The sequence below is a fragment of the Gopherus flavomarginatus genome, chromosome 5, assembly GCF_025201925.1.
Source record: "Gopherus flavomarginatus isolate rGopFla2 chromosome 5, rGopFla2.mat.asm, whole genome shotgun sequence".
In the NCBI taxonomy this organism is placed as follows: Eukaryota; Metazoa; Chordata; order Testudines; family Testudinidae; genus Gopherus; species Gopherus flavomarginatus.
In genome coordinates this window covers 135953031-135978109 of record NC_066621.1, presented here as the reverse complement: position 1 = coordinate 135978109, position 25079 = coordinate 135953031, and the positions used below count along the sequence as shown (strand labels likewise).

Sequence of the window (25079 nt, the reverse complement as noted above, 5' to 3'; positions counted from 1 at the left end):
GCAAAAAGGCATCTGGCTCAGTCCCACATTAACCTCCAGCAACGTACTTGGAAAGAAAGATAGAGTCCCTTTATTTGTGTGTAACAGGATGGTCAAGGAGGAGCAACGCAGAAGCAGGGCTTGGAGCAAGCTGAGCACAGGAACTGAGTGTAACCACAGACATATGCATTGAGCAGCCAGTGAATTGCTGCTGTTGGGCTTAAGAGCAAGACTGCAAGCTTCCTCAGCCAACTAGGGACAATCCGTCATGCGGTCTAGTAGTTGATGCATCCCAGCTGTGCTCATTAGACTGGCAGGAGACTGAGCAAGTGCAGCTGCAGGGCCTTATACGTGACAGCATGTGTACCTTAGGACATTACCAAAGACAGTAATGCTGTCAGAGTGATAGCATCAATGTGATAGCCCAGATTATCATGCCCTTAGTTATGCTCAGTAGTACCTTAGCCCATGAGCATGAAGTCAATGGGAACTCAGTGTAAGGGCATTACAATCTGGCTCTACAGGAGCAGACGGACACTGTACCATGTCACAGCTTGTCTTCTGCTCATCTTAATTGGAAGTGATAAGAAACACAGTTCAGTTCCAATTATCCTGAACTCCCTTTTATCCAAGACAGGGTCATGTTCCCCATCATCTATTAATTACCATCTATTTCAAAACAGTAGTGTTTTCCCAAGTAGTTCTTCCCTTAATTGAGATAGGCCATTTGGAAGCTAATCCAGCTGTGTGCTTCGTCAGGCATAGAGCACTGTCATATTAGGATCCAGATAATGTCAGCTGTAGAAGTAGTACAGGGTAATGCTAAGACACAGCACAACTTTTGCTTCCAGCATGTGTTCACTGAGCAAGATGGACTGGGATTGGAGAGAATGACAGTGTGAAAGACAGCATGAGAGACAGATAAGAAAGGAGGAAAAAACTAGATATGGGCAAAATTTAAAATGTTTTACAAATTCATGGTGCTTTTGTCCAATTACTTTGGCTGTAAAAACTCTAAAAAGAAAGTCAGCAAAAAACTGAAATGCTTCATTGAAATTTTCAAAACAAAACATAACATTTCAATGTTTTGATTCAAAATAACTTTTCATTTAGAAACTGACCTTAATTTTATTAAAAACCAAACAATTAAACACATTAAAAAAGGCTTGAAATAAAAACATTTTGTTCAATCCAATTTTTTTTTTTTACTTTATTGAGTTGCCAAAAAAAAATTAAATTCATTTTTGCTCATTCTGAAACAATTTTTTAAATCTGTTTTGGAATTGTCAATGAATCAGAAAATCCAGTATTTGCACAGCTCTAGGATAGATAATAGATGCAGCCTCTGATCCCCTCCCCTGCCATTAGCTTTCATATGTTGAATCATATTCAGAGCAAGGGTAACATGCACTATTACAGTTTAGAGCATGGGCGGGGAAAATGATTTGGGTGCAACAAGAATGAACCCAAACTTTCACCCCCAAACTCAAGCCAAAACTAATGTACAATTCAACCAAGTGTTTGATTCATTGTTTAAATGCTCAGGTGCTTCTGAACTTATGCCCAATGGTCCCATTGAAATCAGTGAAAAACCTGGACCAGGTTTAGGTTTGTCTGTCATCATACGCAGCAGAGTGAGATATGATATTCTTGTGATTTTTCCAAGTCTGATGAGAACCAGGCAGTACCTGATGAAAAGTCCGCTTTTTGCAAAGCTTCCAGATCAACAAGATTCAAATGAAACTCCTGAACTTCTCCACAGTAATTACGGGGTAGGCTAACAACATTTTCTATATAGCACCCCTCAAAAGTGACTACAAAATCTCTAAAATCTGGGGAGAAACTCCACCACCATTTGACTCCTTTGCTCCCCACTCCCATTATTTTTGGAACCCTTTTGTAATGATGCGTGGTTTCAATATGCACACTACACCATCTTTTGGTCTAAAGGTTCCTGTATCCAAAATTTTAAAGCTCTGCCCTGGCACCAGCTGAAATTCAAACCTCTGAAGCAGTTTTGCCATCACCACTTTAGCCTCCATCTGTTAAGGAGAAAAGAACACTCAAAATCAGCAGATGCAAATGTTTCTTTGGCTGAAGAGATTTAAATTGAAGACATTGCGCAATTCTGTAAAATACGGAGATTTAAAACGATACAAGCTACGGTGTTATTGTAACTCCATTAGGGAGACAGCTGCCCCTGTGAGAGGTTTTCCTCAGTCACCTGCAGCATTCCCGAATTGGAGATATATTACAGGCACAAAGATGTGTCTGTTGGTTAAGTTCTAGGTCTGGCTTGGAGACAAGGATATGGATCAATCCACTTTAATATGAGGATTGCCAGCGCAGGTATAACTGCATTTAGATGAGCTCCATTAGCAACATGGGAGACTGGAAAAACAGAAGATTCCACACAAGAGCTGCAGAGCAGGCAACAAACAGCAAGGCCAGTTTCCCTGCACCGTCCACAAATGTGCGTCAGGACAGCCTTGGGGATCCCAGCTCTCAGGGGAAGAGGCCAGGGCAGTAGATTTGCCTCTATGCCTTTGGGCCTGTCTGATTGCCTGTTGCTTCAGCAACATGGCACAGCATGTACCAATGAAGCAACAGATACAATTTGTTTAGCTTAACAAAGAGAAGTTTAATGGGTGATCTGACTGCCCGGGGAACAAATATTTAACAATGAGCTCTTCAAGCTATTAGAGAAAGGTCTGACACGATCCCATGGCTGGAAGCTGAAGCTAGACAAATTCAGATTGGAAATAAGGCATAAATTGGTAATGGTGAACGTGATTAACCAACCACTGGAACAATTTACCAGGGGTCATGGTGGATTCTCCATCACTGACAATTCGTAAATCAAGATTGGATGTTTTTCCTAAAAGATCTGCTCCGGAATTATTTGGGGGAAGTTCTATGGTCTGTGCTATATAGAAGGTCGGACAAGATGATCACAATGGTCCCTTCTGGCCTTGGAGTCTATGAAAAAGGTGGGATACACCACAACTTCAGAGGCCTGCCTACCTGTGAAAATATCTGTCCAATACAGGAACGGGGTCCCAAAGAAAATGGAAAATAGGTAAAATATGGCCTACAAGAAAAAAAATACAACATTTATTCTGATGGCTGCCCTGGAATGATAGAAGCTGGTTTATAAGTCAAATATTTCATCACAACTGTAATTTGAATAGCTTCGGAATAATGTCTTTACACCTCTGACTCATTGGAAGGCGCCATCTTCTTAACCTAACAGCAGAATAGCTTCATAAGTCTTTGTACCCATCTCCTGTCATATGAGGAAAATGACACTGTAAACTCTTGGGGGCAGGGACTGTAGTTCATTATATATTTGGACGGTGCACAGTGCAATGGGCCCCAATCTGATTTGGCCTTTGGATGCTACTCAAGTCTAAATGTTAATAAATAAAATAAAAAAATAATAATAATACCACCACTCTCCTTTGAGAATGGGAGATAAAAACCTGCTGTATAAAACACAAAATTATTAACAATAATGCTTGGATTTTCATCTGAGCATAAAGCTACAATAATAAACACATTTCCCCTGTTAATGCTCTTACCATAATGGTTACTCACTATGTTTTGGTAACATGGTAGTAAAATATACTCACTTTGGTGCATCTTTGTTAAATCGGTCAGGATTAAAGGTCAGTGGGTCCTTGAAAAACTTTTCCAGCCTCCCCATGACATATGTGCTGAACTGCCAATAAAATGTGTGTTTGTATTATTTATGAGCTGCACACTGCTAAAGCCTGTCTGATGGCTCACAAGGACAAAAATAATTCTGTTTGGCTCTAACTAAAGACTTTGCATCACCCTCCCCCTCACTGGATCTGACGTACTGCCACGAACTGGGTCCAAAAGCCCCCTTCACACCTTCCTCTTTTGGTCTTCAGTGCCCAATTCTCTGCTGCCATAACTCCCCCAAAGTCAATGAACTATGCCAGCAGGGAATTCTGGCTCTGTAGTGTCTAACTCCATTGTGTGTGGACCTACAACCTGATGGGTTTTGGATGCAGCCATCAAACTCACAAAGAGAGAAGTGTTTCCTGGAATTCTGACACCTTCAATGACATTTTCCTTTCCTGTCCAACGTATGGTCCCTGGAACAGGAGGGTATAATCGGAGGGATTCTTTGAGAACCTGTGTCAGCACAGAGTAACAAAGAGTTAATTATTACAACATGGAGAGAAGAGATATGATGCTAATTCTTCCCCCATAGCATTTCCAATCAGGTCATTGATCTGGAGGGTGAACAATATAAGGAAGGCTCTAGCTAGAGAAGTTGATGGCCAGCAAAGCAGGACAGCTAAATACATATACTTCTGCCCTTCTTACTGCCTTGTGTGTAAGGAGAACACTATGAAAAAAACAACCAACAAAACCCCACGGCAGCGAGACTAAGAGCCCAGGTCAACTGCCTTGGGCTTGTGGGGCTTGCACCATAGTGCTAAAAATAGCAGTGTAAAGTCTATTACCACTTAGGTTGGAGCTCAGGCTCTGAAACCTGGTCAGTCACCCCAAGACAGACTCTCTGGGGTGGAGTTCCAGGCTACAAACCCATGTTGTCAAAATAAGGGCAGAGATTCACTTGAAATATATAGAGTGAGTGAGAAATCTAGTTCCATAGGCGCCGACTCCGTGGGTGCTCCGGGGCTGGAGCTCCCACGGGGAAAAATTGGTGGGTGCAGAGCTCCCTGCCCCGCCCTCCCAGCTCACCTCCGCCTCTGCCTCCTCCCTTGTGCGCGGCGGGCTCCGCTTCTCCTGCTACCTCCCAGCGCTTGCTGTGCAAAACAGGTGTTTCACAGCGCAAGCGCTGGGAGGGAGGGGGGAGAATGTAACACACTTGGAGAAAAGGTGGGGCCAGGGCAGGGATTTGGGAAGGGGTCCAATAGGGACAGGGAGGGAGCGGGGACTTTGGGGAAGGGTTGGAATGGGGACGAGGCACGGGCGGGGAAGGGGTGGAGTTAGGGGGGGGGCGCGAGCACCCATCGGCGCCGGGATATGTTGACACCTTTGCCTAGTTCTATGCTCCGATAATAATTAAACTAAGCAGGCAAGGATTTTTGTGTGATTTCACAGTGAAAACCCAAGAACATCTTTTCTCACAAGGTTATGCTACCCCTGAAGGCTCAGAATACCTAGGACAAACACTGTCAGAACTGACTGCTGCTTTTGCTTGTATAAAATGAAACCAGTTCAGAGCCCCTAATGGCTGTGCTATGACATGGTAAAAGTGCTGCAAAACAATGCCAACTGCCCTTTTGGCCTCATTCTCCTACTGTACCTGTGACAAGTACTCAAGCTTCCCAAGATCTTCATAGTCAATGTCCCTCTTGGCTCCAATAACCTCATCTACTTCAGCATGAAGTCTAGAGGTGTAATGAAGGAGAAGCTGTAGTTATCGACATCCATTTCCTGCTAGACCAAGTGAATAGGGTTTTTTTGTTTGTTTTTTTTAAACCATCCTAATATTGAGCCTGATCTTGCCTTCCTCCCTCAGACAAAATGCCTATTGATTCCAAAGGCTGACTGCCTGAGCAAATATTCCAGGATGAGTACCACAGCAGTATTCATAAAGTATAATGCAATCAAATGTGATAAATTCCATCTGCAGACAAGACGAGCTTGGTATAAAGACTTCTAAATAAATTACTTAAATAGAATTGAAAAATCTCATTTCCATGTTTTTTATTTTACAGTGTGAATTGCATTAAATATTATTTACTTTGGAATACAGATTAGGATTTATTATGAATAAATACTGTTTATTTAATAGTTCTTATAATTATTATGGGGCACAACATGCTCACTCCAGAGTCAGAGAACTGGGCTGGCAAACTAAGCATGGAGTGAACATACCTTTCTAGTATTTCAGGTTGCCGCCCCAGTTCCATTATTGTAAATGATAACTGATTCGAAGTGGTCTCATGACCTAAAAATATTGAGAATCTATTTAAAAAGTAACATTGAAAAAATTACTTTTCTATATAAAATTAAGTGCACCAATACAACTGTGACCACAACACCAGAGGCCAGATTGAGGCCTCTAAAAAAATAAGTCTCAAATGCTTAATTTTAATACTGTGCTAGGCAATAAATGAATGAAATCACATAAATGTTGAGATATGCATGTAAGAGACCTTCAGCAATAAAAACCACAAACAAATTGAGCTGCAGATCAAGTGTATTATTTCTTGTCCTACTTTCAGAAGATATGGAGAACAACAGATCTCCATTTTCTTTATAATAGCCCTTAACATTTCTGAAAAGTATCAGACCCCCCTCAATCTTTTTTCTCAAGAATACACATACCAGGTTTTTTAAATCTTCCCAATAGTTCAGGTTTTTCAAACCTTATTTGTTGCTCTTCTCTGCACTCTTCAATTTGTCCACATCTTTCCAGAAGTATGGTGCCCAGAACTGGACACACTACTCCATATCCGTGTTGAGTACAGCAGAATAATTACCTTCTGTGTCTTACATAATTTTTTATTACATTCCAGAATGATATTAACCTTATCACATTGTTGGCTCATATTTAATTTGTGATCTACTAGAAGCCCCAGACCCTTTTCAGCAGTACTACTTCCTACTCAGTTACTCCCCATTGTGTGTTTGTGCATTTGATTTTGCCTTCCTACGTGCAGTATTTTACACTTGTCTTTATTGATTTTCATCTGGTTAATTCCAGGCCAATTCTCCAATTTGTCACGTCTTTTGAATTCTAATCCTGTCCTCCAAAGTGTTAGCAATACCCCTCAGCTTGGCATCATTCATAATTTTATAAGCATACTCCCCACTCCATTATCCAAGTCATTCATGAAAATATTGACTAGTTTTGGATGAAGAACAGAACCTTGAAGGACCCCACTAGATACATCCTCCCAGTTTGACAGAAAACCATTGATAACTATTCTTTGAGCACATTTTTTCAACACACTGTGCCCTCACTTTATAGGAATTGCATTTAGACCACATTTCCCATAATGTCTTTTAGCTACTTTCAATGAGATCTAGGGGAGGAGACAGAATCACGAGACTAACCAGCTCTTTGCAGACCATCATCAAGTGCTGCTCTGTGGACCATAGCGTGGGAGCCACTGGTCCAGACATTCTTTGATTATGTTTATCTGATGGGTGGGAGAGTTAAATGTCATTTTCCTTTTTCTCACTCCAGATCTCACTCAAACTGATTTTACACCACTGTAACTTGCAATGGATTTACTCCTGACCTACACCTGTGTCAGAGAGAGAATCAAGCCCTTAGTAACTCTCATTGTAGACCCCCTGGGAATGCATACTGTTTTCAATAGCTTCCCACATTATGTGTCAGAGTAAAAAAGTTACTGTACAAACCAGCAACGAAGAAAGTGACAAAGTTATCCAGAATATTTTCATCATCTCCAGTCTCCTCCTGAGCTGCTGGGATAGGAAACAAAGTAGTTATGAAAGTTCACTTTGCCCCTTTAACAACATTTTGGGGACATGGGAAGGGGCAGGGGGGCTAGAAGGGAGGAGGAGACTCAGTGGTGACCTGGAACCCAAGTTCCAATTCTAAATGTAAAAAGAGGTATATGTTAAACTCAGAAAGGAGCAAAAATCTCCAGGACAAGGTCCCACTTGTAAAGAAACCCTTGTTTGGATCTTCAGCTTGAAAGAAACATTCCTGACCATGTTAGAAATGACTGAGCCTTAAAGTTCAGATCCAGAAGTGAATCCCCAAATTTTGGTGTGTTTGGATCCACTGTTTAACCCTGCAAAACAATTCACAGAATAATGAAATCGGAGAATGTTGTGTTTCCTACCATCGCCTTTCAGGATCTGAGTAAGAATATCTCGTGGGACTTCCTCCCCATTCTGGATGGCCTCTCGCCTCTGCTCAATGCATTCCTTTCCTACACGGCGCAGCAGTCTCACACTTTCCCGGATCTCCTTTATCAATTTTTGTTTTCCTGGCATGTACTGAATATAAAATGTACTTGGTCATTTTACTAGCTTTGCAGAATAAACAAAAGAGGTGTAGAGACTTAGGGCTGGTCAAAACTGTTTTTAATAAAAAACTGGGTTTGATTAAATGGAATTTTTTGCTAAAAATATTTGCTCTCCATGGAAAATTTAGATTTTTTTCTTGAAAGACCAAATGCTTGAAAACCAAAATATTTCAGTTTGGATATGCTGCTGTAGCACTTCACAACAGCTATAATTCAGTTCAGCTGCCTCATGCACCATGGCCAAGGACTCCCGGGAAGCATCAAAATGCACCCTCTCCTGCATCATGGGAGATGTAGTCTAACCAGGGTGTCTGACCTATAGAGGAGAATGGGAACACAAGGCATCTGAACTACAACTCCCATGAGACATTGTGGCAGCAATTTTCAAATAAATTTTTTTTGGTTTTCAGTTGAAAAGTTTTGGCATATGAATTTTTGCTAAAAAAAAAATTCACAGAAAGAAAACCCATTTTCTAACCAGCTCTAGTAAAGATCATGATCCTTTTTTCAGATGCATTTATGCTTCTATTCAGAGAGAGAGAGAGAGGGGAGATAAGAAAATATTTTGTTCAGTGTGTGAGTTTCTTAAATTGCTACTGAAATTTTATTTCAAAAAGAGAGAGGAAAGGAAAGACACAGGAACCATCTCAATCTGTTGATCCTTCTTCTATTGCAAACGGGCCCAAACACACAACCCCAGCCCACTGTGCTCACCAGTCAATATGCATGCAGTGACTACAGCTTCACTCTGAAGAGAGCACTAACTGAAGTGAGATGTGTACGGACCTGCACAAGAGGGATACGTATCTCGTTCATTCCTCTCATGACCATGGACACGGCATGTGGGAAAGGCGTCTGGTGATCATGCAGCGTGTTTAATTCTAGGCCAAAGCCCACCTGAGGATATTGAGAGAAAGAGGCATCTATTTGCTGATTAAATCCTTCTGCTTATTGCATCTATAATTTAAAAAAACCAAAACTCATGAATAGACCCATGCCCTGTTCCTAGATCATGCTAGTACCTAAGGGTTAGATTTTACCTTTAGGTACAGTCCTGAGCAAACGGTGGTATCTAAAGCCCAGAAGCAGCCCCTGTGAGAGAGAGTGTGGCTCAGAGACACCCCTCTGTGTCACACTACTTACCCAATGGGGGTAGTAATTTACTGCTCTCTTCTACCAACCTCGTGCTGGCTCCTGCAGAGAGGATGTAGCCATAGCAAGTTTTTGTTGATGCACAATGGCAATTAACACTGTACACACACACACACACACACACACACACACACACACACACACACGTGAATTAATACTGACATGTTCCTTTGAGATTTGAGGAGAGAGAGAAGAAGACACAGACCTGGAGCACTCTCTCAGGCTACATCTACACTGCAGGTGTGAGCTTGGGTACACCAAAGTTAGTACACCAAAAATGGCAACATAGGCTTCAGCATGGGCTGTACAAGCCCATCTGGGACCCTGGATATGCACTTATGCTGCTAGTCCACACTGAATCCCTGCCACTTTTAGTGTGCTAGCTAGATGAAAGCTAGCACTGGTATGGCTATGTGAGGTGCAAATCACACCTCCAACTGCACACCACACACAGCCTGAATGTAACAACCCCTAAGCAAAATGTTCAAAACATGCCAAAGTCCTATTTCCGAAAAGCACATAAGTCACTTAGGGGTTTCTAAACTGGGACATAAAACACTTCTGAAAATGTTTCCCCTCCATCCCTTACTGCAGATCATATTCTGCCACCCTTGGGCAGGTTGAGTGGTACCTTATTCTGCGAGTAGTTATCTTACTTCACACTGATGTCAGTGGGTCTAGTTAGGGAGTATGCTACTACTCTCCCTGTGTAGAGGTGGTGCACTCTCACCCTGAACTAGACTGGCCTTCAGGGGAAAGTTTTCTGTTTCACAGCTACAGCCCCTTGATTTTGGCCTAGGTATCTGCACTTCAACTGTTCTGTCACTTACAATTGAAAAAGGAAGTCAGACAGTCTGTACCTTTGCAATAACATCCAGAGTCACTTGGCTCATCATGCTCATGATGTCCAGTTCAGTTTTTCCATCTGCTTTTTCCTCTAGCTTCTTCATCAGCTCCTCTGCTTTTTCATTAAAGGTTTCCATCAAACCAATCAGGTAGCTGGACAATTAAAAAAATATTAGTGATGGGGCATCTTTGTTCAAAGAAAAATTATCTTCACTTGTTTTACAAAGGAAAATTTAGAGAATAAAAAAATTTTCAAATGATATTTTAAACTCCAAAATAGCTACATACATTTTTCCAAATTAAAGAAAACACCTGGTATAATCACTTGCTTAAGCACAATAGAACGAGCTAAATTCTGCTTGCACTACTTCTGTGGAATTCAATCCTGCTAGAGATAAGAATAACCATGGAATGAATCACTTTCAGAGCAAAGGGCCTGATTCAGAGCCCACTGACTTCAATGGAAAGACTCCCACTGACTCCAGTGGGTTTGGGATCAGACCCAAAATGAAACAGAAAGCCAAGATTTAGCTTACCTTTCCCTCTAAGCATAGGAGCTGAATTTTATTTTTCCTGGGGTACTCCACTCTGCGGCCCTGCCCCTACTTCGCCTCTTCTCACCCCGCTCTGCCCCCTCCCGAGGCCCCTACCCACCGATTGCTCTCCACCCTCCCTATGCACCTCCCACCAGCTGCCAAACAGTTGTGGCTGGTGGGCGCTGAGCATCCCCTATTTCTTTTCCGTGGGTGCTTGAGCCCCTTACGTTCGGCTGAAAGCTGGATCCATAATTCTCCGTTGCTTGTACCAATGATCATGGTTAAGATCAGTCACTAAGCCATTCCCTAAAAATCTAACAAAAAGATGAGGATTAAGGAAAAGAAAAAGTTTCTGGCAAGGGATTTGATATGAAGTTTTCAATTCTTTTAAGCCACAGGTATAGCAGCCTTTCCCCATCTGCCTGAGCTCTCATTAGCCTACTTGGTTTTATAATAGGGCAATATTTTGTAATTTCCAATTATAAATATGTTCTTTTCTCAGGAAGCACTAAGCGGATGGGTGAGATTCTGTGGCCTGCATTGTGCAGGAGGTCACACTAGATGATCATAATGGTCCCTTCTGACCTTAAAGTCTATGAGTCTAAGTTGGTCCAAGCACATTATTCCACTCATGCCAGCGGAAGAGGAAATGACTTTAAAAGACAGCTGTGTTTGTACACTGTCTAGCACAACTGGGCTTGATCCATGACTGGAGGCTTTTAGACACTACCATGTCCAAAATCATAAATAATCATATCTGAAGTACCACATTATATGTTTCAGCAGATCATGCTAGCAGGGCAGGATATTTTCCCCCTCTATGATTAAAACCAGCAGCTGAATACCCCTATGCACAATGGAATGATTCAATAAAGGGCAACCAGTGACTGATTTATTTTTTAAAATAGTCTTGTGAAAACTTTCATCTGCTTTGGGTTCAGCTCACAGAAGCCCAACTGTTCTGAGGCTAGGTGTATATCCCACAAGGGAGGAATGTGGAAGATAAAGGACTTCCATGTGTACTCTCCATTGGTCCACTAAAAAGACAGTTGATTCTATTTGAGTCTCATCACATTACTATAATGGGTGCCTTGTGCCCAATGATGACTGCGGTTTAGCCACGGATCCCAATTTAAAGTCAAATCCAGATCCGATCAAAGCAAATTTAATCCCTTCCTCTCATTTTATTCATATCTAAATTTATTTTAAGCACACGATGCTTTTGATTGGAGCTGGCCTACCTCATGCCAAATATAGCATAGAATTTGCTATATGTTATTCGATCCTTCGGGTACTGTGGTATCATCAGGAACTCCTAAAATCAAATCCCACAGTCAGCAAATATAAAGAGCCATTCGAGCATTCAATAATTTCTGTGTTTTACCAAAAGTTCACAGGCAACAGGCTCCACGAATCACACAAAGTCGTCCCATGAACTATTAGGAAGGAACACATTTATCTGCCAGACAGAGTTATTTTAGAGGGTTTGTCTCCCTCATTTGTACACTTACAGAACTTAAGGATTCTTTGCCGGCCTAGCACTAGAATATCTTTTCTTCCAGAATCTGAAAGTGCCTTACAAAAGTTGCTCAAATCTCACATCACTATTATTCCTATGATTCAGAAGGGGGAAACAGAGGCATCTAGCAGTTAGTGGATGACTTTTTGGAAGTGTGGAGCACCTGCAGCTCTCATTGACTGCAGTAAGTGCTGCGGCATCCACTATCCTGGAAAGAGATGTCACAAGTGGCTTGAATCACGGCAACAGTGCAAGGCAAACAGTACAGCAAGAACTAGAACCCTGGCATCCTGGCTCCTAACCTCAGACTCCAAACACTGCACCACACCAATTCATTTTATAAGAGGACAGATGGCTGGGTGGATGGATAGGATGATTCCAGTCAGATGATTTATACAGTACCTTTACTCCTTCTGGACTTAGAACCATTAGCGAGACTCTGTGAAAAGCATTAAAACGTATAATGGGGCCATACTCCTCTGCCCTACAAGAGAAAAGAGGGAGAAGAATTATGGTGCAGAATAACACATCGATCATGTGTGAAATGAAAACACCTCAAAGAAACACAATACAGTGTAATGGGCACTGCTACCGTCACACCTAGGCAAAGCACTTACAGCAAGACCTATGGTTTGTTCCTGACTCTGTCACTGACTTGCTGAGTGACTCAGGGCAAATCACTTAATCTCTTTGTGCCTCAGTTTCCCAATTTGTGATATAGGGTAAATGATGCCAGCATGTCCCTCTCCTGTGTAATGCTCAGTGGTGGTGTGGTTCAATAAAAGAAAAATTATTGAAATATAACAACTTACCATTGTATGAAGAGATTAAGCACCAGTTCATTTTTCTTTAGCATCCTCCAGATGGTTGGCAGGTGTCCCAGTAAAAAGCTGGAGAAAACAAAACTAGATCTTAGTCTAATCCTAAGGCTGAAACACTACTCTGTCTATAGGCCTCAAGAGTCTATGGACGGAATGAAATATGGGACATAGACTTAAAGGCTGGAAGGGACTTGGAAGAATTTATTGGTTCAGCTCCCAGAATATGCAGGTCTTGGGGGATCTGCATGAGGCAGGGAGCATTGCCATTAACTTGCTGTGTGAACTGACACAACTTAGACCTTACGAATCAGTTTCTCCATTTGTAATAATAGAGATAATGTTTATTTGCCTTTGAAATGTGCTTTAAATCTTCATTTGAGGACAAGAGTAGATCGTATTAATGAGTGTGTATTTCTAGATACAGTGATTGCAACTCTGTGTGGCTTGTAAACTTTTGTAGAACTTAATCACGTTGTTCTGGTTTCCACTAATGTGCTGTCTGCATTGCTTGTATTTTCTTTCCTTTTAAGAAAACACACTCACAACGCACAGCCCCTCCTAAAAGACACATTCCCCACCACCCCTTTCTCTGATGTTTACAAGGCAAGACTCCTTCAATTGTTTTGCAGATTTCTCTGCATTCTGTAGGAAGAAGGTCTGTGAACAGAGACTGAGGCCACGTCCAGACTAGGTATTAAAATCGATTTTAGATACGCAACTTCAGCTACGGGAATAACGTAGCTGAAGTCGAATTTCTAAAATCGAGGTACTCACCCGTCTGGACGGCGCTGCATCGATGTCCGCGGCTCTCCGTGTCGATTCCGGAACTCCGTTCGGGTTGATGGAGTTCCGGAATCGATGTAAGCGAGCTCAGGGATCGATACATCGCGTCCAGACTAGACACGATATATCGATCCCCGAGCAATCGATTTTAACCCGCCGATGCCGTGGGTTAGTCTGGACGTGGGCTGAGCACAAAGACTCCGCTGTTCTGTAAAATGAGACAGTCTTTTGTCTGTGTAAGAATCTGAGTTGTTTGGGATTACAGGTGGTAACTGTCTTGGCATTAGTGATAAAGGGACCCAGTGCCTTCAGTCTAATATTCCTGAATCCATGCCGTAGTTGTTATATAATTGTATGTACAGAAGAGAGAATGTGGGCCCAATTCTGAACATCTTTACACCATGGTAACTCAGTCAATGGTGTTACACTGCTGAAAGTATGATTAGAATTGGCCCCTCTCTGTCTACAAATTCTGGTTCATTCAAATTATGAAATAAAGAGGAAAAATCAGAAGGGAAAGTATTGGCTAATATGGAAATTACATAAATGAATAAAAGGTGTTAATCCATCAAATGCATCAGCTTTATTTAAAACCCATGCATCAATTCCTTCCTTTAGAGGCAAGCTGGGAATTCCCACTGACTTTGTGTACATCTGAAGTAGGATCTGACTCAGCAGCTTCCTACTGCAATTTCTCACAAAACCAACAAACTGTGCTTAAGGGGATCAGTTTTCCAAATGAGACACAGATAGCTGTGCTGTTGTTATGGTACAAAGCACAGGTTCCCTTGCTCTATGCTAGCTTCTTTCAGTTACTAAAAATGTCAAGCATTTAATAAAATTACCCAACCGTTTATAACAAACTGTTTCAACCCTTTGTGGGTGTGAATCAGTGAAGTTCCCTTCTAGCAACTGGACCAAAAAAGACAGGATCCCTGCTGCTGTTACCAAAAGAAATTCTCCTTTAGCTGAAGTATCAGAAACCTGCGTGTTCTGAGCATAAAGGAGCAAAGTTGTAGCCCTGGCTCCCCTTCTGCGTGTCTCATTTGACGACTGTGGTTGTTGTCCTCATCACAAATATTTTTCTTCAAAATTTCCCACCAATGCAAGTAAGTCCACCAGTGCCAGAGTCACTGGTGGTAACAATGGTGGGAATGCTCACATACACTGGCTGCCAGTGGTTTAATTCACAATGACAGAGGAAAGATGGCCAAATGGTTAGTGCACTCGCCTGGTACTTAGGAGAGCTGGTTTCAATTCCCTGCTCTGTCAAACACTTTCTGTGTCACCTTAGACAAGTCACTTTGTTGCTCTATCTCAGCTCCCTATTGGTAAAATTCACAGGGATGTTGAGAGAAGAACAATGTTAAAAGCATGTGAAGTGCTCACTACAGTGGTAAGAGCCCTGCAAAGCTTACCATAGATAGTATTGTCTAGATCTGCTTAGAGCAGTTCTAGCTGTTAGAACATTGGTGGCAAAAGTGGCCTGTCTACTCTAGTGCTCCTGCTGGTTGAGCAGCACTGGTGCTGGAGAAAGGTTTAGTATAGAAAAGGCCTCTGAATCCTCCCCTATGTATGCTCTAGCCCAGTGTCTGGTTCATGGAGACAGAACATGTCAACGGTCCTACTCTAGAACACTTCTACCCCATCCTCCCATGGAAAGGACAGCACCACATTTTTTTCCATTTATGCTTTTTTGATCAATGGGACACCTAATGGACTTAACACATAAAGTTAAGCATGTGTTAGCAATCCAGGAGTTTAATGAGTATGGTTTGCAGGATCAGGACCCAAGATAATACAGAACATATATTCTTCACACAGGCCACTTGCATATTTTTTTTAAGAGGCTGTTGGTATGTAAGCCTCAGTTGCCATGCTAATTAACATAGAGAGCACTCCATGGCCCTAAATGACTAAACCAGCATGTTTGAGGCCTGGTCTACACTACGCGTTTATACCGAATTTAGCAACGTTAAACTGATTTAACCCTGCACCCATCCACACAACGAAGCCTTTTATATCGATATAAAGGGCTCTTAAAACCGATTTCTGTAGTCCTCCCCGACGAGGGGAGTAGCGCTGAAATCGGTATTGCCGTGTCGGATTAGGGTTAGTGTGGCTGCAATTCGACGGTATTGGCCTCTGGGCGGTATCCCACAGTGCACCATTGTGACTGCTCTGGAAAGCCATCTGAACTCGGATGCACTGGCCAGGTAGATAGGAAAAGCCCTGCAAACTTTTGAATTTCATTTCTTGTCTGGCCAGCGTGGAGAGCTCACCAGCACAAGTGACCATGCAGAGCTCATCAGCACAGGTAACAATGCAGTCTCCTGAGAATCGAAAAAGAGCTCCAGCATGGACTGCATGGGAAGTACTGGATCTGATTGCTGTATGGGGAGAGGATTCCGTGCTAACAGAACTCCGTTCCAAAAGATGAAATGAAAAAACATTTGAAAAAATTTCCAAGGCCATGATGCAGAGAGGCCACACCAGGGACTCAGTACGGTGCCATGTGAAAGTTAAGGAGCTCAGACAAGCCTACCAGAAAACCAAAGAAGCAAACGGAAGGTCCAGGGCAGGGCCGAAAACATGCCGCTTCTACACTGAGCTGCATGCAATTCTAGGGGATCCGCCACCACTATCCCACCCTTGTCTGTGGATTCCGAGGTGGGGGTGATAATCTCAGCCATGCCTGAGGATTCTGCGCACGGGAAAGATGAGGAGGAGGAAGAGGAGGACGAGCTTGCAGAAAGCACACAGCACTCCGTTCTCCCCAACAGCCAGGAGCTTTTTCTCACCCTGACGGAATTACCCTCCCAGCCCTCCCAAGCCACTATCCCAGACAATGAAGTCATGGAAGGGACTCTGGTGGGTGTACCTTTGTAAATATAAACCCTGGTTTAAAAGCAAGAGTTTTTTTAATGATTAATTTGCCCTGAGGACTTGGGATGCATTCACGGCCAGTACAGTTACTGGAAAAGTCTGTTAACGTGTCTGGGGATGGAGCAGAAATCCTCCAGGGACATCTCCATGAAGCTCTCCTGGAGGTAGTCCAAAAGCCTTTGCAGAAGGTTTCTGGGCAGGGCAGTCTTATTCTGTCCTCCATGGTATGACACTTGACCACGCCATGCATGTAGCAAGTAATCTGATATCATTGCATGACAAATCCTAGCTGCGTATGGTCCCAGTGATTGCTGGCATTCAAGCAACATCCGTTCTTTATCTCGCTGTGTTATCCTCAGGAGAGTGATATCGCTCATGGTAACCTGCTTGAAATTCAGGAATTTAATTAAGGGAACAGAGATGGCCATTCCTACTGGGCTGTTTGCCTGTGGCTGAAAAGAAATCCTTCCCTGCAGGTAGCCAAGCAGGAGGAAGCGGGGGGGGGGGAGGGGGCGTAATGGCGCTGAGCTTTTTCGCGTTTGGCTAGCAGGGATCTTCCCTGCTACCAGCCACACGGTGGGAAAGGGAGGGGGGTGTTTAGCAGTGATCTTCCATGATACCAGCCACACGGTGAGGGGAGGGGTAAAGTGACCATCCCAGAGAATTGGACGGGGGGGTGGTGGTTTCTGCTGCTGCACGAGAAAAGGAAAGAAGCAGCACTCAACAGGCTTTGCTTGCTATTTGGGAAAGGAGGGCGCTGGATATATGAAGTCTGCAGAAGACGAAAGACAATGGCTTACCATGGCCGCATGCAAGCCAAATTCTGCTGCCCGGACCTGCATCTGTGAGATCTAACACCAGAGCCGCAGGCACTTAATATTAAGATGAAAAATGCGACCTTGTAGTGAAATCACATGTGCTATGTAAGGTGAATAGTGTTGTTCACTATGAAAGAGTATAACCATTGTTCTGTAAAATGTATCTTTTTAAATATTTCTCTCCCTTTTTTCCCCTCCCTCATGCAGCTGCAAATTTTTCAAGCCTTCCTACTCCATCCCTAAGGCTATCTCAGATAAAGCAGTGGGAAAAAAAAAGACGCGAGACGAAATGTTCTCGGAAATAATGGAAGTGACTCGCAATGAAAGAGCTCATCTGAATGAGTGGAAGGGAGTGGTATCAAAGTATAGGAAAGATGCCAGTGACTGTGAGGACAGGAGGGACGAACATGAAGACAGGAGGGACGTTCGAGATGAGAGGTGGCGGCAGGAAGATCAGCGGTGGCAGGATCCAACGCTGGGGCTGCTGTGTGATCAAACTGACATGGTCCGGTGTACGGTGGAGCTTCAGGAACGGCAGCAGGATCTTAGAGTGCCGCTGCAGCCCCTGTATAACCACCCTCCCCCCTCACCATGTTCCTTAGCCTCCTCATCCACCAGATGAGTAAGAACACGTGCGGGGAGGCTCTGTGCACCTGCCCACTCCACTCCTGCAGGCAGCCCAACCAAAAGGCTGTCATTATTATGAAATTTTTTTAGTGGTCTTTTCTTTCTCTCCTATCCTCATCCCGAACCCCACCCGGACTACCTTGTCAGTTCTCTCTCTCTTTTTAAAATGAATTAATAAAGAATACATGATTTTTAAACGAGAGTGACTTTATTTCCTTAGAAAGCAAGCTGTGTTCAAAGGGTGGAGGTGGCTTACAGAGAATGAGTCAATCAAGGGGTAGTGGGTTTCATCAAGGAGAAAAAAAACACAACAGTCCCACTGTACCCTGGCCAGTGATGAAACTGGTTTTCAAAGCTTCTCTAATGCGCACCGCTTCCTGGTGTGCTCTTCTAATTGCCCTGGTGTCTAGCTGCGCGTAATCAGCGGCCAGGTGATTTGACTCAGTCTCCCACCCCGCCATAAAGGTCTCCCCCTTACTCTCACAGAGATTGTGGAGCACACAGCAAGCAGCAATAACAATGGGGACATTGGTTTGGCTGAGGTCTGAGCGAGTCAGTAATGTGCGCCAGTGCGCCTTTAAACAGCCAAATGCACATTCTACCACCATTCTGAACTTGCTCAGCCTGTAGCTGAAAGCTCCTGACTACTGTCCAGGCTGTCTGTGTATGGCTTCCTGAGCCATGGCATCAAGGGGTAGGCTGGGTCCCCCAGGATAACTACAGGCATTTCAACATCCCCAACTGTTATTTTTCTGCTCTGGGAAGTAATTTCCTTGCTGCAGGTGTTTAAACAGAGTAGTGTTCCTGAAGACGCAAGCGTCATGAACCCTTCCCGGCCATCCCACGTGCAGGGCCAGCTCCAGGCACTAGCTTATCAAGCAGGTGCTTGGGGCGGCAACTCCAGAGCAGAGAGGCACTTTTAGGTATTCGGCGGCAATTCAGTGCAGGGTCCCTCACTCCGGCTCGAAGCAAAGGACCTCCCGCTGAATTGCCGCAGATCACGATCGTGGCTTTTTTTTTTTTTTGGCTGCTTGGGGCGGCAAAACCCCTGGAGCCGGCCCTGCCCATGTGGATGTTAGTGAAATGTCCCTTGTGATCCACCAGTGCTTGCAGCACCATTGAAAAGTACCTCTTGCGGTTTACGTACTGGGTGCCCTGGTGCTAAGATAGGGATATGGGTTCCATCTATTGCCCCACCACAGTTAGGGAATCCCATTGCAGCAAAGCCATCCACTATGACCTGCACATTTCCCAGAGTCACAACCTTTCGTAGCAGCAGCTTAGTGATTGCTTTGGCTACTTCCAGCACAGCAGCCCCCACAGTAGATGTGCCCACTCCAAACTGATTCCTGACTGACCGGTAGCTGTCTGGCGTTGTAAGCTTCCAGAGGGCTATTGCCATTCACTTCTCAACTGTGAGGGCTGCTCTCATCTTGGTATTCTGGCATTTCAGGGCAGGGGAAAGCAAGTTACAAAGTTCCATGAAAGTGCCCTTACGCATGCAAAAGTTTCACAGCCACTGGGAATCGTCTCACACCTGCAACACTACGTGGTCCCACCAGTCTGTGCTTGTTTCCCGGGCCCAAAATCGGCGTTCCATGGCTAGAACCTGCCCTATTACCAGCAGGATCTCCAACACGCCGGGGCCTGCAGTTTGAGAGAATTCTGTGTCCATGTCCTCATCACTCTCGTTGCCGCTCTGCCATAACCACCTCCTCCTCGCCTGGCTTTGCAGGTCCTGGTTCAGCATAGACTGCACGAAAATGCGCGAGGTCTTTAAAACGTCCACGATTGCTGTCTTGAGCTCAGCAGGGTTCATGCTTGCCGTGGTATGGCGTCTGCACAGTTCACCCAGGAAAAAAGGCACGAAACGGTTGTCTGCCGCTGCTTTCACGGAGGGAGGGGTGAGGCTGTACCCAGAAGCATCAGCGACAATGTTTTTTGCCCTATCAGGCACTGGGATCTCAACCCAGAATTCCAATGGGCGGGGGAGACTGTGGGAACTATGGGATAGCTATGGGATAGCTACCCACAGTGCAATGTTCCGGAAATCGATGCTAGCCTCGGTACATGGACGCACACCGCCGAATTACTGTGCTTAGTGTGGCCACATGCACTCGACTTTATACAATCTGTTTTAAAAAACGGTTTCTGTAAAATCGGAATAATCCTGTAGTGTAGCCATTTCACACATTTGCATCATTTCACACATCTGCGTCATTGCAAGTTCATTGTTTTCCAGAGCTCTGCAGAGATTCTTGGAGTGCAGAGGATTCTTTGCAGAAGTCCTGGATTCCAATTGGAGCTGTGGGGGGGTTCAGCATCTCACAGGATTGGGATCTTAAAAATGGTTCTCTTTATCACATGAACAAAGATTCAGATCAAAGGGCTACAAGGGGACTAGAATACTCATTAAACTCCTGGATTCCTAACACCTATTGTAGACCACTGTGTGATACCTTTGCTCAGGCTGGGATGTATCAGCATGTGACAATTATCCCAAAAAATGTCACCCAGTTTGGAAAGACATCTATTTTTCCAGGTTTTCCTTTAGATTTCTTATGTGAAATAAACCTTTGATGGGATAATCAAAGATGTGAGCCATTCAAGTGAGAAAAATGGCCCAAAACCCCAATGCAAGGATCATTTTCACAGCTATTCAGCAGAATGTTTTAATTTAAAAGTGCCCATAAATGAAGGCTCTCAGCACCTTAAACAATTTACCCAGTTTCTATTCTAAAATATACAACAGGGTATCAAGCCTAAATAAAGCCGATACTTGGAGCCACACAAATCTCAATATAGTGCATAATATAGCAGTGTTGGAAATTAAAAAGGGATATAGAGATCACAAGCCTTATTCTGAAGGATCCTACCTAGGCTGATCAGTGAAGATCAAATCAAAAATCCTTAAGAAGAAACAGACAAATAACCAAAAACTTAACTTACATGGTGCCACAGGCCTAGAAAGCCATTTTGATCTAACTACAAACAGGGCTAGAGCTGGAGTATCCCCAATATTAATTTGTAGACTCTGAACAGATAGACATGATAACTGTAGTTACACAACCAAACTTGATATCCTTGAGTGGCTGCTTATGCAACAGAATGCTATTGCTGCATCTGCTCACATACTGGTATATGCCCAGTTTACTACGGCACACAGGCCCAAAGATAAGGTTAAATAAGCAGCCTCAATACCCCTACATGAGCTGTTTCTCCTTGTGACAGCAATGCCACGTTGGGGCTATAGGTCTCTTTACCACTGTTCATATCTGTTGACATTTGTTTTTTGCCAAAACAGAACACCTACACGGTAAGGAAAGACTATGCTGAAGCAGGTGAAATTATTGTCAGCTGATGTGATCCAAAAATTCTGATATGACCACAGACATTCGGGAGGGGGGAGCTTTGTGCTAAACGGGGTCAGTTTAAAGACAGCGTATGACAGAAACAGAGCTTCAAACATATCCAGTCCGCCAGCCCCGAGATGGATCACAACCCCCTCCCCTGGATTGCCAGGGCCCAAATCCTACAAATATAACTCAAAGCCAAATCCTCCAGGTAAACGACTTAAAGTGCCTCTAAGCAGGTGCTTACCGCCCCCAGGATAAAAGGAGAAATCCTGACCTCATTCGAGCCAATGGCAAAGCTGCCACTGACTATAACGGAGCCAGTTCTGCACCCAAAGCGGGTCAGGCCAGCACGCCTATCCCTGCAACACCAGCAAGGTCACGGACACCCCTCCCGGAGGGACAGCACAGCAGCCCCCTCCCCTTTTTCCTCACTGGGCCACGCTGACATTAGCAGGGCAGCAGATGGGCACCCAGGCTGGTGCAAAGTGAGAACCTGCCACCCCCAGGGGACCTGGCACTGGTGTGGCACATGGGCGGAGGGTGCTGCTGAGATGCCTGAAATAGCAAGATCCTTGCTCCCCCCCCGTCTCTCCCTGGGGGCAGGCTCCTGGCCCCGCCCTTATCTCGCTCTCGGGGGGCCGGGGATGTGATCGTACTTCACGTGGACGGCTCTCACGTAGCCGCAGTAAAGGCCGAAGGCCAGGAGGCAAAGCGAGAGCAAGAGGAGCAGCAGGGCCCCCAGCCACTCCATAGCGGGGGCTAGATTGCTCCGCCGGGGTCGGGCGGGTGTCCGACTCCCTGCCCTGCCCCTCGGGGAGAGGCAGAAAGTGCCGCAGGGCTGTGCTTAAAGAGACAGGGCAGCCCTGCCGCGCCGCCCAGGCCTTCCCCCGGCTCTTCTGCCTCCCGTCCCGGGCTGGGCCCCGCAAAGCCAAGGAGTCTGTAACAGCCTGTCCCCAGCCCGGCCCACGTCCCCCGGGGGAGCCTTGCTGCTCTTCTCACCAGAGGGAAATCAGAAAGTTAATAATTCCCCAAGGGAGCTGTCAGCACAGGGCAAAATCCACTGAAGGGATACAGGGAGGTGAAACTCGTGTGTTATACAGAAATGCAGGACTTTCCTCCCCTTCGGTTATACAGCCTGGTTCAAAAATCACGAGTAACACCCCTCCTGCCCACCCCGAGCTTGGCCTAAAAAGCTTTAATTTTTAAAATCAAGATTTTTTAAAAAATCTTCATATTAAAAATATATCCTTTGGGTTCTCTGTATTTGCCTTCTGATTTGTGAACTTTGAGATCGCATTCGGGTCTTGTTTACAAGCGCAAGCGGCGCATAGGAGCAGAAATGTAATTTTTCTTTTTAATTAACATCTGAGATTTTCCCACAATTCATAAGACTGCTGGAGCAGGGGCTTTAAGAGAACAAACACTCAATACTGTGCAACTTGTGATAAAATCTGAGAGTTGGCAACCGAGAAACAGTCACTTGATAGTTCATTGTTATGATGTTGGCTGACTTTTGGGGCATTCATTTCACAAATCTTGGACAGCAAAGATCAAAGGGCTAAAATCAAATGTGCCTTTAAAAACACATGTAAACTAATCTAGGACCACAAATACTAAAATGTCTTAACCATAATCCATCACTACAAGGCAGCGCTTTGGCTTTCTGGTTTTCTTAACTATGCATTTCTTACCTGAACATATCTGCATTTCTTTCAAGTGTAACCTTAAACCCTGAGTTTCCTAGTTTATTATGCTTGGTTTTGGATAATTACAACGCCCTTGGAATGTTTTTACTGTGAAGTTAAATGTTGTTAAAGTGCTCTGCCCACCTTTGCAGTATCTTCTCTTTGTCAGTGAGCAGTGTAGTGCAATCCGTACTCAGTATTGGAAACGTTCCTGATGACCGTGTCCTCAGAGCATCATAGAAGTTCTTCAGCATAGGACTGAATCTCATCTGCCTTGTTGCTTGGCTATGAATATTGCATGACTAATAGACACAACACAGTGACAGCAGTAAACACCGAAGTATGAAACTGCCACCTAGTGGAGCTTTGGAGAATTTGCTAGATAAAATAAAGTGACAAGGTGGATGACGCAATATCTTTTATTGGACTTTTATTTCTATTGGTGAAAGACAAGCTTTTGAGCTACATAGAACTCTTCTTCAGATCTGAGAAAGGTACTCAGCCTGTCATAGCTAAATACTAGTTGGAACAGATTTAGCATAAGTAGTTAACACCTATTCTAAGGGACCATTCAAGGGGAAGTGGTCAATTAACACCCCTACAGTCACAGGACAAAAAGAGGAATGTTTATGGGTTAGAGATTGTTGTAACAAGCCACAAATCTAGTGTCTTTATTAAGGCCATGTCTACACTAGTGAATTTATAGTGGCACAACTGTACTGATGCAGCTGCACCGCTGTAAGATCCCTCATGAAGCTGCTTTATTCTGATGGGAGAGAGCTGTCCTGGCGATGACATAATAAAAACACCTCAATGAGTGGCAGTAGCTATGGGGAGAAGGTCTCCTGAGGACATAACGCTGTGCAGCTACCACATATGCCAGCGAAACTTATGCTGCTCGCGGGGTGTTTTTCACACCCCGAATGACATGTTTTGCTGACATGATAGTGTAGACATCGCCTTAGACCAGGGGTTCTCAAACTGGGGGGCTTGGGACCCCTCAGGGGGTCACAAGGTTATTACATGGGGGGGTCACGAACTGTCAGCCTCCACCCCAAACCCCATTTTGCCTGCAGCATTTATAATGGTGTTAAATATATTAAAAAGTGTTTTTCATTTATAAGGGGGGTCACACTCAGAGGCTTGCTATGTGAAAGGGGTCACCAGTACAAAAGTTAGAGAACCACTGCCTTAGATCATGATTTTTAGAGTGTACCAAAGTTATGGATTTAATCTCATATTTTGAAGGAGTTGTGCAGCTTTCCTTTAGGATAAGGACTAATAGATCAGATATGGAGTCATTGTTTTGTGAAAAGTGATAGTTTTTTTTTTTCTTTTATCATTTTCCTGTGTGAGTTCATTTGAGAGGGTAGTAATTGCCTGGTTTCACCCACATAGTTGTTATTGGGGCATTTAGTGAACTGAATGAGCTACATCACATGTTGCGATAGCCACATGTAAGACCCATGTGAATCACCATGTGTTGTGGGGGGTATCGATCATTGTAGCAGTGGAGATATGTCTGCAGGTTTTGCATCTGTTGGTCTGGTGCCAGTTTGTGTTGGTGCCTCCTGGTTTGTGCGGAGCTTGCTTCTGATGATGAGCATGGGAATGTTGGGGGGGCTGTTTGAAGGCCAGAAGAGGGGTTTGGAAAAGAATTCTTTCAGGCTGTGGTCCCCATCAAGTATGGGTTGTAACAGTTTAACAAATCCCCATATGGGTTCCAGTGTGCAGTAGGAGGTGACCAGTAGGGTGTGCCGACGTAGGGGTATTTTTTTCTGTATTGAAACAAGTTCTCTCAAGGTATTTGGATGGCCAGTACTATGATGCGATCTACATGGCAGATTGGCAGAGGCCCTGGAGGTTTTTCACCTTCCTCTGCAGCATGGGGCACGGGTCACTTGCTGGTGGATTCTCTGCAGCTTGAGGTCTTCAAACCACACTTTGAGGACTTCAATAACTCAGACATAGGTTAGGGGTTTGTTATAAAAGTGGATTGATGAGATTGTATGGCCTGCATTGTGTAGGAGGTCAGATTAGATGATCATAATGGTCC

The 25079-nt window shown here is 44.1% G+C and overlaps 1 protein-coding gene across 1 annotated transcript; it reads right to left on the bottom strand.

Moving 5' to 3' along the window:
* Positions 1 to 1232: 1232 nt before the first annotated feature.
* Positions 1233 to 22089, bottom strand: LOC127051628 (cholesterol 24-hydroxylase). Its single transcript, XM_050954202.1, has 15 exons — positions 21966 to 22089; positions 12860 to 12941; positions 12450 to 12531; positions 11770 to 11843; positions 10756 to 10842; positions 10007 to 10145; positions 8781 to 8891; positions 7809 to 7965; positions 7360 to 7425; positions 5863 to 5935; positions 5288 to 5372; positions 4033 to 4143; positions 3612 to 3700; positions 3004 to 3070; positions 1233 to 2021 (listed from the first exon to the last, which is right to left on the bottom strand). Exons 1-15 carry the CDS (start codon positions 22087 to 22089, stop codon positions 1860 to 1862), a joined length of 1509 nt encoding a protein of 502 aa, XP_050810159.1. The 3' UTR covers positions 1233 to 1859.
* Positions 22090 to 25079: the final 2990 nt, after the last annotated feature.